The following is a 19,044-nucleotide window of genomic DNA, read 5'->3' as shown; positions in this document are numbered from 1 at the left end:
CCCTACTTAAATATAAACCACACGTAAAAACATAACGAACCTTCTCTAGCAGATTGGAGCAAGGGTTTCTATTCGAAAAAAAGGCTAATATGATATTTTTTCCGATATATGTTTGATTCAGAACGTTAAGGAATGGACTCGTTTTCACTTCTTTCGTTAAATCAGTCAGAAAATAGAAGTAAGATCTGGCATCTGGACCATTTCTGGTAATGTGCAACCCTAAATGTATCATCGGTGCATGTTAAGTCAACTTTAACTCTGAGCATTCATCAATGAAATGTAAGTCAGACCCAGCATCCGAACCAAGTCTAGTACTGTACATCCGAAGATGCATCATGAAGCATGTCTGGTCATCAAGTACTTATAGTGGCATTGCTAAAAAAACTTTAACTTACTTTAAAAAGATTGACCTCGACACATATTAGCTTAAAACCCAGCATCTGAAACCCGACAGATGACTACGAATTACTGTTCAAGGGACTAGATGATATAAAAAAAATATCTGCTTGAAAAATTTTTAACTGGGAACGCCAATGCCGACGGTATTAAGAAAACTTCCCCTGTTCCGTGTAGTTGAACTAAAAATATGACGTTAACGTTATATGCTGACGAAATAAGTATGGAAATAAAGAAAGTATCCGAAAATGTATTCTATTGTTAATATTTTCAAGAATTAACTTTGCTTTTAAAAATGTGCCACTTTTGGCTAAGTATTTTAACCTGGTGTATGATCAAGTAACCAGAAGGTTCTAATTTTAGGTATGCAAATTTTAAACGATTTTTAATTTTTGGATATGAAGTGCACACGCGACACTCATCATATTGTAAACTATTAGTGTGCAGGGTATATCTAATAACTGGGCAAAACTAGGTTAGTGTCCCTCATGCACTTCATATTCTAAAAATCGATTTATAAATGCCACCCTCTTATATTTTCCAATAGGCCTAATGTTAACGCATTTGCGGGTACATCTAAGTTTGTGTCGGCTACGGTGTGAATTTATCTCATATTAACTTTTGAAATATTAATAACAAAAATTAAGATACTCATCTTAAATTCTAAACAAATTTTGAAAAAATAAATTGAAATTTATTTTTATGAAAATAAGTGGGCCGAGAAACGGCCTTATCGAAAATCCCCCTTTAAGTACAAATATTAAATTGTTTTGTTTTATTTGTTTCTTTAATATGGTTGTGTATTTCAAACTGTTTGTGACAATTCTCAAGTCAATAGTCCTGTAACCATGATGCATTTCAATGTCCCAGCAAATTGTCATACACAAGTTTATACGTTTAATAATTATTAAGATCTAACTTTGGAAAAAATTGCAAACAATTATCATAATTATCGAGTACATCACTGAAAAGTAATTTAAACCCAAGCTGATCATTATAACTGTATCAAAACATATCAATCTAGTGTGCCAATTATTAACACAGGTAAGGTGACTGCGTGCGTTCAGCCGTAACTAATCCCCTCATTATCGTACTCAAGGTGTCAGACAGTGTAAACAAAGGCTTCACTAGGGAAGTTAGAGGTGTGAACAATCTCATAATTATCCAAAAATTCTACGATGGGGCAAATGTTGTATCAGATAAAACGAAATTCTAATATTTTCTTATCAGAATATCAGGTGAAATTATTAATAAATATATAAGAAATGGTTTTGTGCTCTGATATTATATTGGAATAGCCGAAATATTCGTTTAACCGCTATCCGATTAAGTGGAAGCCACTGTATCGAAATGATGCTGACTAGTGAAAGTGTTAATAATAAATGTAAAATGTACAATGTACATGTAAGACTATAGGAGTTGTGGATTAATTAGCAATGGGCACATTTACCTCAATAACTCCATATTATTTAAAGTCCCATACCCCCCCCCCCCCTTCAAAAAAGGAAGGATATTGGTGATTATTGAGGAGACACATTTATAAAGTAGCTTTGTTTGTTTTATGTTCGGTGGGGCTATGTTCCTCATGCCCCTCGTCATTCCCTAGGACCATGCTTAATCTTTAAATGGCCATGCTGAATCTTTGAACACAGCACTGCTGATAGAAGCAGCTAACGATATTTTTCAAATTGTTCAATCATGATTAGATTAAAAACGGAAATAGTGAATTTAGTGAACATTAAACACATAAAACACATGAAATTTTAAATTCTTTTATTCTTCCCCATTTCACAGCTCCAAGGTCGTTAAATACAATTAATGTCAATAATTAAAACCAGAAGTCTCTGTCGAGACTGAAGCTCTACTGGTTTGAACTTATAGCAAAGGAAGAGAAAAGTACTTAAGCAGCTGGGATTTGAAACTAAATAGAATAATGATCGTTGATAAAGTCTCTTTATGTTCTTAGTGTAGTCTACTTGTGTGCCAAGTTATATTGAAATCAGACCAAAACTGTAGGAGGAGTAGCATTTTGAAACAATTTTACAGACATTTCTATTTTTAGTAACCACGGCAACACCGTTCATCGAAATCAAAAACCGATAAACAGAATTATGTATCTTAGTGTAGTCTTCTTGTGTGCCAAGTTATAATGAAATCAAACCAAAACTGTAGGAGGAGTAGCATTTCGAAAGAATTTCACAGAAATTTCTATTTTTAGTAACCACGGCAACACCATTCATCAAAATCAAAAACCGATACACAGAATTATGTATCTTAGTGTATTCTACTTGTTTGCCAAGTAATACTGAAATCAGACCAAAACTGTAGGAGGAGTAGCATTTTGAAAGAATTTCACAGTAATTTCTATTTTTAGTAACCACGACAACACCGTTCATAGAAATCAAAAACCGATACACAGAATTATGTATCTTAGTGTAGTCTACTTGTGTGCCATGTTTTTACTGAAATCAAACCAAAACTGTAGGAGGAGTAGCATTTTGAAAGAATTTCACAGAGATTTCTATTTTTAGTAACCACGGCAACACCGTTCATCGAAATCGAAAACCGATACACAGAATTACGTATCTTAGTGTAGTCTACTTGTGTGACAAGTTATATTGAAATCAGACCAAAACTGAAGGAGGAGTAGCATTTGGAAAAATTGTTTACAGACAGACGGACAGACGGACAGACAGACAGACGGACGGACGACGGACGCATTACTATCGCATAAGCTCTTCTGGTCTCTGACCAGTAGAGCTAAAAAATGAAATGAGAATACATAATCCTTAATCAAAAAAATGCGAATTACAATACATGTACTAGCACATATCACAAACGGAATGGAAAACACACACAACAAAAATGTTTTAATTAATGAGCAATACAGTATATATATATATATATATATATATATATATATATATATATATATATATATATATATATATATATATATATATATATATATATATATACATACTAAATAAAATACTATAGGATCAATTTTCCCCATGAAAATACTCTGAAGAGTTAATTACTATAGTATCTCTCCACGGTAGAGAAAAACTCTTATTCCCTATCCTGTTCAATGTTCTGAGTTAAAGAATATCAATATATTACAATAAACAATATACATTAATTTTTCTTTTAATAAACGCAATTTGTATACAGAATAACTTAATAAAGTAACCTTTAAAAATAACTCCACAAAAAATGAAACAAAATCACAAACAAAAGAACAGAGATAGAGGGAGAGAGAGAGAGAGAGAGAGAGAGAGAGAGAGAGAGAGAGAGAGAGAGAGAGACATAATTTAATATAGCACATTTGCTGTTGAAAGATGGACAACCAAAAATGAACATCGAGTATTTTTTTTTTAGCTATTTCCAGCACAAGGCTGACAACAGTTCCTGACCCCATTCAATGAGTACATGTTTAGTCAACAACATTAACGACTAGTCTAGTTATACTTATATGTAATTTATACAGTAAAACCTCAGTAATCCGGAATCCAACAATCCGGACGTCGTGGGAAACAAAATTACGAACTAGATATCCAATCGGCAATCCTCGTCTGACTCCGCTACGCTCATTTCCGTGTGCGAGGTACGAGCCACCCGAGGAGTCCGGAGTGCTTGATATCCGAAGGGTTTATTAATCCGAATGATTTGCTGAGGAACGCAGCATCATTCGGCTTCATTGCGTGTACAAGTCCTTTTAGAATATCTCAAGTCTTTAAATCAAAAGTTCAAAATCTATTTTTGTAAGAGAATAAAAACAACCGGAAAACGAAATAACACGGGCTCTGCAAATAAAATTTTAATATTAAACATGTTTATTTAACTGGCTTTGGAATATGTAGATGTGACGGAAATTACACATCCTCCATGAGGTTTATCACAGTTCCAGCAGGCGATCAGATTAATGTTACAACAGCATTTTTTCTCTGAAGGCTGAAAATACAAGATGTTAATTTATGATTTGCTATCGGTTTCATTTAAGGAATCACTGTCTAATTTGGAGAGTATGCCAGGGCATCAACAATAGTGGGAAACATGGGATAATTTGCATAACGGGCAAAGCCCGTTATGGTAAAATTATCCCATGTTTCCCACTATTGTTGATGTCCCTGGCATACTCTCCAAACTAGACAGTGATTCCTTATATTTCCATTTCATTGTGAAATAAAATTGTAGACTTAGACATTTAAAATGTAGACTAATAGATTTAAATTACACGAGGACTTCCATGCCAAAGGTATTTACATGCATACTTAGTATTTGGCCTCCTTAGCGTCAGACACAGAGACAGATGCGCACGAGATTTGCATGCGTATTAGGCCTCCGTAGCTGTTGACCTATCGACCTACCTAATTTACATTCCGGCAGAATTATCAAGAAATAATCTCCCCCAACTTTCAAACAGTTATCACAGAGAAAAAAAATCAGAAATGGAAATATTTTATTTGCTCTCTCTCTCTCTCTCTCTCTGAAAATGAAATTATTGTGGTTTGCTTAAATTGTGAACTTGGAGAAGTTGCTTGTGTGAAGGTGTTACATTAAAACTTTTAAAATTTAAGCAACAGGGAAAGCGTAAATAAAATGGACCTTTTTATTGCTAAAATACTTGACAAAAAGGTCTCTAAGTTTAATTTTCGATGTGCATATATAAGTGTTTAACTTTTTTTTACCATCGTACAATGAATTATCAAGTTATATCCCAAACGTTGCGTTATCACTTAAAATTACATAATTGTGTGAAACTATGTACAGCCTTGCTCTCATCAAGGCAATTTTGTACAATTCGTCCTCGTTCGATATAAATTAAGTACACGCGAATGTCACCTTTCAGGGTCACATTCATATAGCACATGAAAATCATTTACACTACTGTCTGATAAAGTTTGAATTTTATACAGAATAGAATATCAGAATCATAGGCCTTTAGATCGCTTAGAAATTTTTTTTTCTTTACACACACAATTTTTTTTAAGCGATCCAAAGGCCTGTGATCAGAATACATAAACCTTTCATTCTTTGCCATGAAATAAAATTTTAAAATTCCTCGTCATTATTACAAGATTTTTTTAAAATAAAAAATTATAGTTAGCCCCATTCCTTATTATCTTTTTAAAGACATAGAATCTATGCCAGAATTCTTTTTTGAAATTACTCGATTGTGATGAATATAGTTTTTTTTAAATCAAAATTTATATTTAGTCCCCAACCACATTACATGTATCTTTTTACAAATATGAAAATATCCTACCCCCGCCCCCTACAAAGGTGCCCGCAAGGTGTTTCAGGAAAATAACTATTATTATAGCAGGACTTTCAGCATCTTGTGCTAGATTTACCGCCTACTAATCGTTACTATATTTGATCATTTCAAAAATGACAGATGTCAGATGTCATTTTTGTACAACGATTCGACGATGTATATAGAATACGGTCATCACAAATACGCGTACGAACTGATACATTTTGGACTTTTCGTAATAACTTACACGAAGCATAAATAATTACAAGGTACAATACGTTTGAGACACAAAGACTTAAGACAATCATAGCAAAAAAAATCGGGTATATAGTATATATAATAGGGGAATACTATATACCTATAGAATCCGGATAGGGCCACGCAGTTCACTATCGCATCATCGTACCATCGAGATTTGAGTCGATGGTGCGATGACGCGATAATGCAATGACAATGAAGCGATGGTGCGATAACGATGGCGCGATGACGATGATGCGATAGTGCGACGACGATGGTGCGATGGTACGATGTAGCGATAATGCGATGACGCGATGGCACGATAGCGATGATGCGTTGGTGCGATGGCGCGACAGTGATGATGCGATGCTATATCGTGCCATCGTTATTGCTTTATCGCGCTATCGACATCGTGTCATCGCTCTATCGACTACATAGATAGGATGGCATTCTCAGCAGGTAGTTAAATCGAGCAAAGATTTGATTGCTCAGTGATAATTTACTGACTTTAATTTTGTATTTGATAATCATATTTTAAATAACAAACACGAAGTACCAAGAGGAGAGAGGGAGGAAGACTTTTGTTTTGTATTTGCTTTAAATTTTCTTGATTGTGAATACTGTATTCAACGGTGCTAAAATTTCACAATTTCTCAGAAAGTACAATAGCGATGGGTTTAATTTCACCAGGGACCTATATACTAGTATATATAGGTCCCTGATTTCACGATGCAAGAAATTAATTTAAATTTCGTATAAGCATTTACTTGTTTTAATAGTTAATGATAGCATTCATGATGGGTTTAATTTTGCGGAAAAAAAATGAATCGCGAACATAGTGAAAGTAAAACCATCGTAATTTTTTCCCAATCTACAGTATTAATCCCCCCCCCCCCCCTGTTTAGAAACCAAAATCTAGATCACGCTAGATTAACTTTATCTTGATTATCAAACTATATTTTAACATCTTCTAACTTGTTATATGTCTGGCAATAAAGACATGGTTAATTTTTATGCCAAGTGAAGTTAATTCACCCAGTAAGATCTATTTCTGATATGTATTTTGTTCATACTTTCACAACCTGACACCATTTCTCTTCTCAATAGCGCATGCGCAAAAGAGTCGATAGTGCGACAATGCGATGACGATAGTGCGATAGAGCACTAATGATGACACGATAGAGCATCGCTTCATCGTTATCGCGTTATCGTATCATCGCTATCGCAGCATCGCTACCATCGCGTCATCGCTCCATCGCTTCATCGTCATCGCAGTATCGCGCCATCGCGTCATCGTCATCGCGCTATCGCACCATCTCTTCATCGTTATCGCTTCATCGCTCCATCGTCATCGCATTATCGCGTCATCGCACCATCGACTCAAACCTCGATGGTGCAATGATGCGATAGTGAACTGCGTGGCCCTATCCGGATTCCATATGTACCCGATTTTTCTAAGATTGTCTCAAGTCCCCGTGGTTTGAGATGGACAAATTACAACTGTAGGGATTTTTAGATGTCAGGATTTTCTCTGACACAATTACCCACCATAGAAATTTATTCATATTATATGAATTATCTTTTTTAAGTTAACATGATCAGCGAAAAATTTAGATTTAATACACATGGGCTCCCATGGCCTTCCCATACTGATTTGAACATGTATTATGTAGCAATCACATAAACGAATTGGGCAGCAGGCATAGCCTATATATAAGCCCTCTCCACATGTACAAGGTTAATTAATACACATATAGTAACAGGTTCAGGCCTAGAAAAAAATAGGTTTGTTTCCGCTTTCAGGCTGAAAAAAATATAGGGTAGGTAGGTAGGCAATTTTTTTTGAATTTTTTTTTTGCTTCTTTAATCAAAATGTATATAGAAGTAACATTAATGACAAAGGAAATGGTGTTTTTAAGCATTTCTGTGACTTATACTTATAATAGAAAGGTGACCCAAACTTCTGTCTGTCTTGAAAAGCTTGCAAAGTTGGAGACTATAATTCCCTGAGTGAAATCTTGCACTTCATGGGACAAAAGCATTGAAAAAAATTTAGGGTCGGCACTATAAATTAGGGTCGGTCGGGAAAGCGGAAACAAACATATTTTTTTCTAGGCCTCATATATCACCAATAAGTTTTATATATAACTAACACAAAAATGAATAGAATTTAGAAGGAAGTACAAAAAGGGACATATTAAAGAGAAAAAGGAAAAAAAGGGGAAAATGAATACCGGTTTATGTGGAAATGAGAGGAAAAATCGAAAAATGAGAATTACAGCAATTTATATAAAATACAATGAATATGTATTTGATGTAGGCAAGAACTGGAGTAAATATTTCGATCATAGTTTCACCTCATTTATGAAACCTTTTGTGATATATATGTATGAACACAATCAAACAATTTCCCATACTGATGGTAATGCCATGACACAACCAAATCAATGAGAATAAATTGAGAAGAACCTTTGCTTGTGTTCTATTTACCGTAATACAACTACAGAAATTTTGAATGCAATTTTTTTTCTTACTATGTAAAATTTGTTCAGAAATAAAATATAAGCTCCATGAGTTGACAATACTCACTTTTTCTACGAATGGCGACAATTGCTATGACAACCGCCACTATGACAACCACGCCCACTACAGTAGGGACAATGATGAAAACGAGGTTCAATGATACTGTTTCTTTGTTGCCATGGATGCCAGAAACAGTTGCTGCCAATGAAAATGAAACATTTGCATGAAACACATGTATGTTTTACCTTTGAAAATTTGTTCCTATACAAATCTATACGAAAAAAAAGTCTAACATTTCGAACGTTTTGCTGAGCGTGCATAAATAAATCGATGTTTGACCGCTGAGTGAGATGTTGGACCGGTCGATGAGATGTTGGACCGCTTAGGTATAACAGAATGGGCGAAGCTCAATCTTATTTTCATTCGTTGGTGTTCAACATTGACGGATCTGAGGTTACATCACAGAAGACAGTACAAAATACATGAATGGCCAAAAAAATTAAAGGTATAACAAAACATTTACCATGGATTTAAGCACCATAACATAATTGCGAGAAATTTTTTCAGCGACTGATGTTGTTCGCTCAATTACGCGATAATAAATTCCTCGCGTTTAATTAGGAATTTACAGTATGACCACGTTCTCGGGCAACATGCGTTTTGTCGACCCTCGAACCAAACTGTCCAGCGGCCTCAGGCAGACATTTTGGTTCTTGGGTCCGACAAAACTCATGTTGCCCTCAAACTCAGTCAATAAATGTATAATATTATATTTCAATAACAAATAGATCGGCCAAATAACTGCTTAGAGGGTGGGATTCTATATATTGTAACGTTTTCGTTTTATGTGTGTATTCAATCAGTAGGTACCCTAGAGGCACGTTGCAATAATGGGTTCGAAGGTAGATTAGATAGAACAAGTGTGATCAGTTACAATCAATTTATTAAATTAATCAAACGAAAAGTACAATACACAATAATATTTTGATATAATGTCCCAATTCACAGTGTAATGTACATGTACAATAATAAAAATTATATTTAAATGGTCACATGCGCGTTAGACTCGGTGAAAGGTGCTAACGGCTTAAGGTGCTAGGTGCTTCCGATGATATTGGAGCAAACTGGTTCTAGGTGTCCGGTGCTCAGGTGCCAGGTGCTACTGATATAAGCTAATTGGGTCTAAGTTCCATCTTTGCTTGACTGGTGCTATATAACCTTACTCGGTTTTAGGTGCTAGGTTTCTCCTGAAATATACTGTCTAAACTCGGAACATAAATTCACAAAGTTACTCGGTGTAAGGTGCAAGCGCACCCGACTATCTCAATAATTCCGCACATGCTCAACTATAATCCCTGTTGAGATTCTGCTAGGCTAGATATTTGGACTGACGCCGTCGCAGAATCCCTGGACGACTACTTATAATTCACGTCTGGAAATTAAGTCCCAACTTCGGTTGACTATAGCAAGAATTATTCGCCTTGACCACACTGCCGTTCGCTTCAATTAAGTCATTTAGTTGTTTATTTGACTCTCTGTCACTAATATTTCTACATAACTTACCGTTTAGGCATGTAAATCCCAACATAAAAATATTCACTGAAATCTCAGTTCAAAATATGGCTCCCGTGACGAAATTGTTTACCTATAGTCTGTTTTTACCCTATGTTATGTTCAATAGTCACATTATACTTGGTTCAGAATCACATAGGGTAAAAACAGACTATAGGAACTCTTTTATTCGAGGAGGTAAACAATTTCGTCACTGCGAACGGCAGCGTGGTCAAGGCGAATAATTCTTGCTATAGTCGACCGAAGTTGGGACTTAATTTCCAGACGTGAATTATTAGTAGTCGTCCAGGGATTCTGCGACGGCGTCAGTCCAAATATCTAGCCTAGCAGAATCTCAACAGGGATTAGCTCAACTAAAGTCCACCACCCTAAATCTATAACTTCTGGTTATAGAATAAAGTAATTTATGTCATTAAATTAAAAAAGTATGCCATGCAAATTTACCAACACCTCGGATACATTCATGCAAAAGATAATTAATTCAAGTACGGTGCACTGTCGTAATGTTGTCAAACGGTGCAACTTCACACCGAACTAGAAGAATTGACTAAGTTTTACTTGTCAATAAAAATAGAATAAATACAAATTCAAACTGCTAACAAATTACAAACTTTAAATAACAACTATAACTTTACTGGGAGAGACAATTTTCTGTGTCTCCCAGGGTCAGAATCCCGAGTGCACCGACAATCTAAATATCGCTGAATTTAAATATCAAACAAATCTAAGTTTCTAAATATTCAATATTACTTCAAACTGAATAAATGTTCTTACTGCGCTAAAATTTGTAATAAAACTATTTCAAAATATCTTAATACTTTAAAATTCTTACTTTATATAAATGCCTCGGATCAGGTGCACGGTGCTGTGTAAAGTGGAACTGTAAGCGGAATTCTGACAAACGCACTTTCAAAATCTCGTCTTTTATACCTTGACGCAATGGTGCAACGTCTACGTCATATGCATTTGTAAAACTTCAAAAACTATTCTTTAATCAATGTACTTGAATACTTTATTTTATTTATTAATACAACATCTATAAAACTCGTTAATTAATCTATGATTTTTATTCTAAATTAATCCAGACGTCTTATTTATAAAGTTCTGTAAAGAAAGTGTACAGGTATGTCGGCGCATGTAGCAACTTATCCGGAGATCCGTATTTTATACCATTCTGGATCTACAATTAGTGTCTAAAAGCCATTTCCAGTAAGCATCCAATAAAATAACGGTAATAATTCACAAGAGAATTTCTTTTCTTGACTATATTATAAGACTTTAAATACAATTTGATAATTCTAAGGACGCTCTTAAAGTTCAGTAACTCGTAATTAATCAGCATAACTACGGACAATCGCCATACAAAATGTAAACAATCATTCTAAGTTCTATAGAGAAATTGCCTATAAAATATTCATGCAGGCACAACAATATAAAGAAAGATGGAATGATTGGCGTCAATTTATATAAGCGTAGGAACGATGGAACATGGGGAGCCCCAATACTTTATTCTCAACAATGATTAATTTTAACGTGGTAGTGCCCCCCCCCCCCCCCGCCTCATGATTGAAATTATTTGGTTAAACCCTCTCCTTACCCAATCTGAAATATCGGTAATAGGTTTGCGGACTTGATCCTAACACCATATTATAGAGTAATGGGGCAGTTGGCGGTGCATTTTTAATTGAACATTAGCATCAATATTCAGACCCCCATCACCTGTTTTGATATTTTAAATATAGTTAACATGAGGATGCCTTATTATATACAATTTTGGAATTTAAGCCATTTGAAAATGTCCTGTAACAGTGTCAGTGTACTTAATATGAATGAACCAAATTTATCAGTCTTTCATCCATTTATTTATGATTATTTTGTTTTCCTACTTTTAAAGAATAAGAATTAGTTAAATGAAAGGAGTGGCTACGTCAATTTCCCCTCATTGAATACAAATGAAAACAATGACCCTCTGAATACCGGATACACACGAGAGTTGAACATCCTTTGTCCAGCAGCTGGTGGGATTTCCAGTGCAATATGTAATCCGATAGAGTGTTCTGCGTGTACATTACTCAGAAGAACTTAGTTTTATTGGTCTTTTTTGTATTTGTAGTCTATAAGGAAGTGATGTCCGTTTTAATTGGTGGACAGTGACAAGTGTTTCCAGAAAATGGGAGAGGTTGACCTAGGTTTTAAACTTTTTTTCGATGTATAGCTATAAACATGCATTACCTAAAGATCAAAATACGTTTTTTTTAAATTAAAGACAAAATTTGAATGATTGAAGCTTGGTGTACCCCATGCAGTCTTCATCCCCCCATTTTAGCTTTTCATTTGAATTAGTCTGGTACGTACAACTGAGATAGCATCTAAATTCGTGAAAGTGTAGTTTAAACCAAGAATTTAAACATTTTGCACAATGAAACATATTACATATCATTTTGTTTCTTATTATAATTGTTAATGTACTAATTTTATTCGGTTAGAATAAAAAGGTGTATTTATATAGAAAGCAATCGCCTTTGGATTTCCATGAACCTACATAGCGCTAAATACATTTCTAAGTAACCAACACCAACACCCCCCCCCCTTCAAAGAGAAGATCGAGATTGCGTTGTCTTGGGTGGATATGAGGGGGTCGCTGATTTTAAATGTACATAAAAAAATCAACAGAAGAAATACCTAATTCCTGTTTAGCTAGATCATGGTTTTGTTTTGGAGCCTGAGTCGTTACAAGGTCTTCGTCTATCACCGGAACGTTGTCTGTGTGTGTGTCTGTATGTGTGACCACGGTACCAGAACCCTCTTCTTCTACGCCCTCCTGTATATCACTAGGAAGATAAAGAAATTTATTGGATCAATATACATGTATCAATTATTCTTTTAATTTGGCAATGCGCCGACTCCTTAAAAAAAGCTAAAATGTCACTCAGGAAAATTCATCGATCTTTTTGAAATGTCTTACGATTTCTTACATTCTCCACACAAAAAAATATGCTTCAGTTTTTTTCTTCATATTATTATTTGAATAATACGTTAAAGAAAAATTTAAAACTTTATTACACCATCCAACAAAAATCGTATTTTTTTGGGAAAAGGGTTGAAGATCAGCAATTCTGTTGATGAGCTGAAAGCCATGTTTATAAAATAATGTGTTAATTTAATTTTTTCAAAAGGGGTTCAAAGAAATTTAGATAAAACTTTATGCATTTATGTATTCATTTAATTAAACTTGCTCTTGTATCACGTTCAGTTTTCCTTCAACGCAAGCCACGAGTCTTTTAATTACTTTATTTGTAAAGCCCAAAATAAAAGTTTTCATTGGGACCTGACTTCCGTAAGAAAAAAAATCTTCTATATCTGATTTTTTATCTTAATTTTTATATTGATAAACGTGAACTCAAGGAAAGAGATATGTACTGTGTATGCGTGTAAGGAAAGAGATATGTAAGTGTATATTTTGAATGTTCTTTTTATGATTTTTATCATTATTAAATTGTAAAAACAAACAAACTGCCTCCATCCCTCCACCACCGAAAAATCCAAAATAAATAAATAATAATTGAACTAAAATGACAATTATAGAATTTATTTAAAAAAAATCAAAAAGAGATTTGCATATTACTGCATGTAGTATAAACATTGAAAATTGCATAACGGAAGACAAAAAGGTGTTTTTTTAAGGAACTTTACAGGAACATTTTAAAATCGTTTATTTAAAAGATTTTTTTTTTCTTGAGGAACCTGGATGTACATGCGCTGAAAATTATGAGTTAAGTACTTTAGAACCCACCCAGTCATTTCGACATGCACAGTCAATGGTAACTCTTTAGTATTCGTCATCCAAAAGTGGAGGTATCTTGAACTTGTAAGAAGGACCGTGAGATACTTAAGTTCAAATCGATGTGAATGAAGCTGGTATACTCCGGCATGACGCCGTAAACACTAAAACAATGTCCTAATATACGCTATCCACATTCCGTCTAAATTCCATTAGAATATGTTCATTCCTTTCAAAGGTTTATAAGGCGTGTTGGGGGAAACTTAAGTGCATGTAAATATGTAATTAAAAAAATACTTTAAAGTTTTCATTTCGTACCCTTCTGTTTGATGAAATATTAATTTCCATCCGATTGGAAGGGTGGGTGGGGGTGGGGGCTATCCAGTCAGAATCCGTGATTATAGCATCAATCGATTTTCGATTGAAAATATATAGTTACTGAACTTGGACTTTCTAAAATTCAGGGAAATTTTATCTCAACTATTCCCATAACATGTAAAAGAGCTAGACTACAGAAAATTATTTTGGTTACTAATGTTAGATTTAAGTTTAACAATTTAAGAAATTCAAAACTTTGAATTTCTATAACTTAATTAAGTGTAATACATTGAACAAAAACATATTATACTGTACTTGTAAAAACGATTTCAATACTTTTGTAAGCTTGTTGGACACCCTCTGTTGAATGATTTTCATTTTAACTGTATTATGGGTTTGCTCTAGGAAATATAAATTAAGTACTATACCAAAGATATATATATCTTCTCTGACAACTCAATGCGTTTTATAAAGCCTCTTAAATAATCTTAATTTTAATCATTATTTTATGAAGAAATTTTTTTTGACGATGAAATAAAATGTAAATAATTCTTTTTCTTATGAAGTTAAAATGTAAAGTCAGCCTTAGAAAGTATCTCTATAAATTATCAAAGAAGTATAGATAATAAACGAACTTAAAATATACAATCGACAAAATTTTTGAATCTTAAAATCGAATGCAAACAATATTGAATAATTTAAAATTCACTTACCATATTGAACAAACGAGCAGATGAGTTAAACATAAACCTGTAAATAGGCGAGAGAAGTTCATGGTGATGTATGCTGGTGTTACCAAATGAGGGGGAAAACAATGTATCGTCTGCTGATACTGTCTGCTGTTTAAATATTACCCAGGATGACCTTTTGAGTGACATGGTGATGTCATCCTCGTCAGGAAATAGTAATGCTGTGAAATGCAACATGTACTTTGGAAACTCTCTCTCTCTCTCTCTCCTATCTCTCTCTCTCTCCATGGTTATAGATTAATATTTAATAGATACTTTTTTTCTTATTTTTGTTGAAATGATTATGATTTACAGTAAACCAACACAAACTCCCCCATCATCTAAAATTACTTTTGTTAAAATATAGTCGAAGATTGAAATTTCGGAGAATATAATCCTTTAAAATAGTTGATGCTTAACTCAGACCAAAAATCTTATCAATAGAGAGAGAGAGAGAGAGAGAGAGAGAGAGAGAGAGAGAGAGAGAGAGAGAGAGAGAGAGAGAGAGGGGTGTTGGGGAGTCATGGTATTCATTACATCGAAAAGTGATATATACAATATTTTTGCATATTTACTCTTCTTTTATATGATTAATGGAACCGCTGGTTTACATAATAAAACATTGTACAGTCATCTATTCGTTCCGTTGGCCTCAAAATGATTCAAAATTTTAACTTGATAGATAAAAGGCCCACAATATAACCTAAATTATGTGAAACTGGAAGTTTACATATTTTCTCTTTTTCTACCGTTTTCATATGCAAGTGCATGAGTGCTACTATAGTATTGAAAAAGAATTATTTATTTAAACTATTAATATATATATGATATGCAATTTAATTTTATGATACAGTTTTTTTTAATTAAAAAAAAAACGTGTAGAAAAAATACGGAAATTTTAACAATGCACGGCATCCATCCAGAATTATAATGTTCCTTGTAGCATTGTTACGTCATTGTATTTGTGACGTCACAATGGATTGACATTGATTCTGTAGACGTAGAAATCATGGATTTTAGCTATTCGTAAGTATTATATACAATAGTTTTTTTAATCATTGATAGCAATTATTATTTATTTATTGATATACATATAATTCAACTGTGGGTGTGTTTGGATATTTTTAGACTTCCGACGATCTGTGAAGAAAGAATATACGAAGATGAAGAGGAAATTCACCAAAGATATTTCAAGATGCTGGATAATGGTATATTTACATCTTTCATTATGTGTACTGATATTTATACGAATTGCATTTTAGAGTTTTGTTTAAAAAAATCATTCGTATCCATTTAGGACATTCAGTACTTTTAGCAGACACGACCGAATGCGAGAAACAGAGAAACTTCAACAGTTCTGGGTATATTTCCCACTCTTTCAATTTTTAAGACATATATTATTCATTTTTCAAAGTGGAGTCATTACTGTTTGATAATAGTAACACGTTTCTTTTCTTTCTTTTTTTTTTAGCCTTTATACAATATGCGAGGATGAAAATTATGAGGCTGAACCTGGAATGCAGATTGAAATTAAATCCGATAACGGTAAGTGTTGTACTTATTTTTTCAAGGACGTGATTTTATGTTTTGTCAAATTTAAGTTGCAATTGCATGTTTTAGCACAGTTTGCATGTATTATATTGTAGGAAATAAGTCATCCACTTCAAAGATGATGGGCCACTCTTCTGCTGAGCTCGACATTCAGCTTTCTAGGTACAGTGTAATAATAATCCCTTCACAATTTTCTCTCTCTTTCTTTCTCTGTTAATTAAATTGAATGATGATGAATTTATTTTAGCTTTGTCAGAGAAGAATTAGACGTTATTCCAGAAGATAAAGTGTATGATGACACAATGATTAAGCTGAGATATTTCTTGTCTAATGAGGGTAATTAAAATCATTTAAATTGAGATTTAATCAACACATGGATTCAATTGAATAAAAAATATATATAATCGATGATTTAAGATGTTGCTTCTAAGAATCGATTGTTGACAAGAAAACGTACTGAGTCAAGATTGAACGTGTGGGCAAACAGTTGTGTAAAACGGGCTAACATGGAATCACTCTTAAATACCGATTCACTTTATACTTTGCCACTTTTTCTTAAATCCTTTCCCTACACCCCTGATTTGACAAATATTACCCTTGTGCATTCTATTCCGATGCCATATTAGATAGTTTCACTGTACATGTATTTCTAACTGCAGCTGGAATACCAAGAAAATCCACCCCCGATGCCGTTAGAAAGATACAAAATGACACACTATTACGGTAAGATTAATTATATTCTGTGAGTTATATCAATGTATATCCCATCTCCATAAGCCTGTAAAAAAGACATAAAAAATAGACCTATTTTCAGTACGACATTTTTCGAAACGATTTCTATTATCAGGAAAATAGGATGGGGACTTAGGTTTTGACATATATATATATATATATATACCAAATAGCTAGTGTGATGTAAATGTATATCAATTTTGATTTGGATTCTATTGTAGACACTGGGTTAATCTCTGCAGTGAAAATATCCACGAAAAAAGAAGTCTTGAAAAGGAATTGCTGGGATATAAAGAAGACGATGGAGTATGCTGGCAGAAGTTTGCGGAGGAGAAACTTTCAACTCTTCAGGAAGAATGCGTCAAACTGAAAAATATTTGTGAACAGATGAAGTCTGACCTGAGCTCTCATGGTCCAGAAGTCTCTCTGTCAGTTGATGAACTCTCTGGACATATCCGAGAAATTTGTCGAGAACGAATGCGATGTTACAGATCTTCAGGAATGGAGGAAGAAAACATTCAAAGAAAAGAAAATTTGTTCCCACAAGGAAACGTGGAGCGTGTGGACCTACCAGCGGTTAACCAGCAAAACTTTGTATGCATGGGTAGCAAAAAGAAACTGCATGATGAAAGTGAGATAAGAAAAGCTGCTGAAAAGAATCATGCATATGCAAGTAGAAAAGAACAAAGCCAAAACGGAATGGGGCTACTTCAGGAAATTGAAAAGATTTTCAGAAAACCCAAAGTCAGTGACATCATATCAGAGAAAGCCCACAAAGAAAGTCAAAGCGGACTTTTAAGCCAAGGAAAAGATTTCGCTCTTAATGATGGATGTTCACATTTGCAAATCCATGGATCAAGCGGAAGTTCTGATTCACCACCATTTTTTTCACACTCTGTAAACGGACTTCACAACGGAGTTAAACTTCCACAAATTCAGTCGTGTCTACCAATGAAATCTGAAGTAAACCATTTTTTACATCAAAGCAAAAGTGTCTGCAAAATGCCAGAAATCCAAACCGCCAAAAAGCAGACCCGCCTGGAAACATGTTCTAGTGCGTCAGATCCAAACCAGACGACATGTAAGTTACCACCAATATATGGACAGGCAGTATATGAGAAGAAAACGACAACACGCACTCTAGCATCCCCTAAAATACTTCCTCCATTATTGAGCATCCCAAAGTCATCAAAAGAGATCCGAAAATGTTTCCAGGTCCCAAAACAAAAACGGCCTCTGATGTCCATCGGCAAAACAAATTCATACAATATTTTAATTATTGAGCACAGTGACAACAATACGCCAGCCAACCAGAAGAAAATGTCTAAAGAGCAACTCACTTCTGATAGGGATGAAGGTCATTACAAGGAAAAGGGGTTAGCATATGTAGAGGAAACTGCAACGGGTACCAAAGAGGTTAAAAAGAAACATAACAAAAACAGAATTCCTAGTGGCAGACGACATGGTCTTCAGTAGAAAAGGATATTAGCCAGGCACAAAGGTTGCTGCTGTTTGGAACGTTTACACATCTAAAAAAAAATGATTGTAAAAATTCTGTATCAATTTCAAAAACATTCTCCAGTAATACAACGTACTGTTGTTCTGAATTCTCTCGTACCAAGTTCACTGTACTGAATGTTATTTGCCATGAACACACAAATTTAAAATAATATTATAGCGCTATAAAACAGTACAAAATGGAGTATCCCTCCCAGTGAAGACGGAACACCGAGAAAGAAAGACAGAATTCTTCCAAATTGCAGAGTACACTTGTTTTCAGTGGACATACATGTATGTTCATGGAACATTTAAAAAAATAATACAAAAGATTTGTTTTAATGAATTCTCCTATATATATTATAGTAGTAACTTTAAAAAGATAAATATTTAAAAGAAATACAGTGTATTGATATCGTTAATTAGTATTAACTGTGAGAGATGTTTGA

General features: G+C 34.1%; 2 protein-coding genes across 2 annotated transcripts; one reads left to right on the top strand and one right to left on the bottom strand.

Annotated features, from left to right (window-relative positions):
• Positions 1-3,695: 3,695 nt before the first annotated feature.
• Positions 3,696-14,955, bottom strand: LOC134258589 (uncharacterized). The gene is made up of 4 exons (XM_062741142.1): positions 14,801-14,955; positions 12,671-12,819; positions 8,483-8,614; positions 3,696-4,350 (listed from the first exon to the last, which is right to left on the bottom strand). The coding sequence occupies exons 1-4, from the start codon at positions 14,860-14,862 to the stop codon at positions 4,325-4,327; spliced, it is 369 nt and encodes a 122-aa protein (XP_062597126.1). The 5' UTR covers positions 14,863-14,955; the 3' UTR covers positions 3,696-4,324.
• Positions 14,956-15,748: 793 nt separating this feature from the next.
• On the top strand, positions 15,749-18,574 carry LOC134258630 (uncharacterized). Its single transcript, XM_062741182.1, has 8 exons — positions 15,749-15,841; positions 15,944-16,023; positions 16,113-16,176; positions 16,287-16,360; positions 16,462-16,528; positions 16,614-16,702; positions 17,026-17,089; positions 17,320-18,574. The coding sequence occupies exons 1-8, from the start codon at positions 15,825-15,827 to the stop codon at positions 18,572-18,574; spliced, it is 1,710 nt and encodes a 569-aa protein (XP_062597166.1). The 5' UTR covers positions 15,749-15,824.
• Positions 18,575-19,044: the final 470 nt, after the last annotated feature.

The sequence above is a fragment of the Saccostrea cucullata genome, unplaced genomic scaffold, assembly GCF_032062105.1.
Source record: "Saccostrea cucullata isolate Sc308-1 unplaced genomic scaffold, CSIRO_AGI_Scuc_v1 ctg1203, whole genome shotgun sequence".
Taxonomy (NCBI): domain Eukaryota; kingdom Metazoa; phylum Mollusca; class Bivalvia; order Ostreida; family Ostreidae; genus Saccostrea; species Saccostrea cuccullata.
Note: the sequence above shows the minus strand (reverse complement) of the source record. Positions and strands in the feature narration are given on the sequence as shown.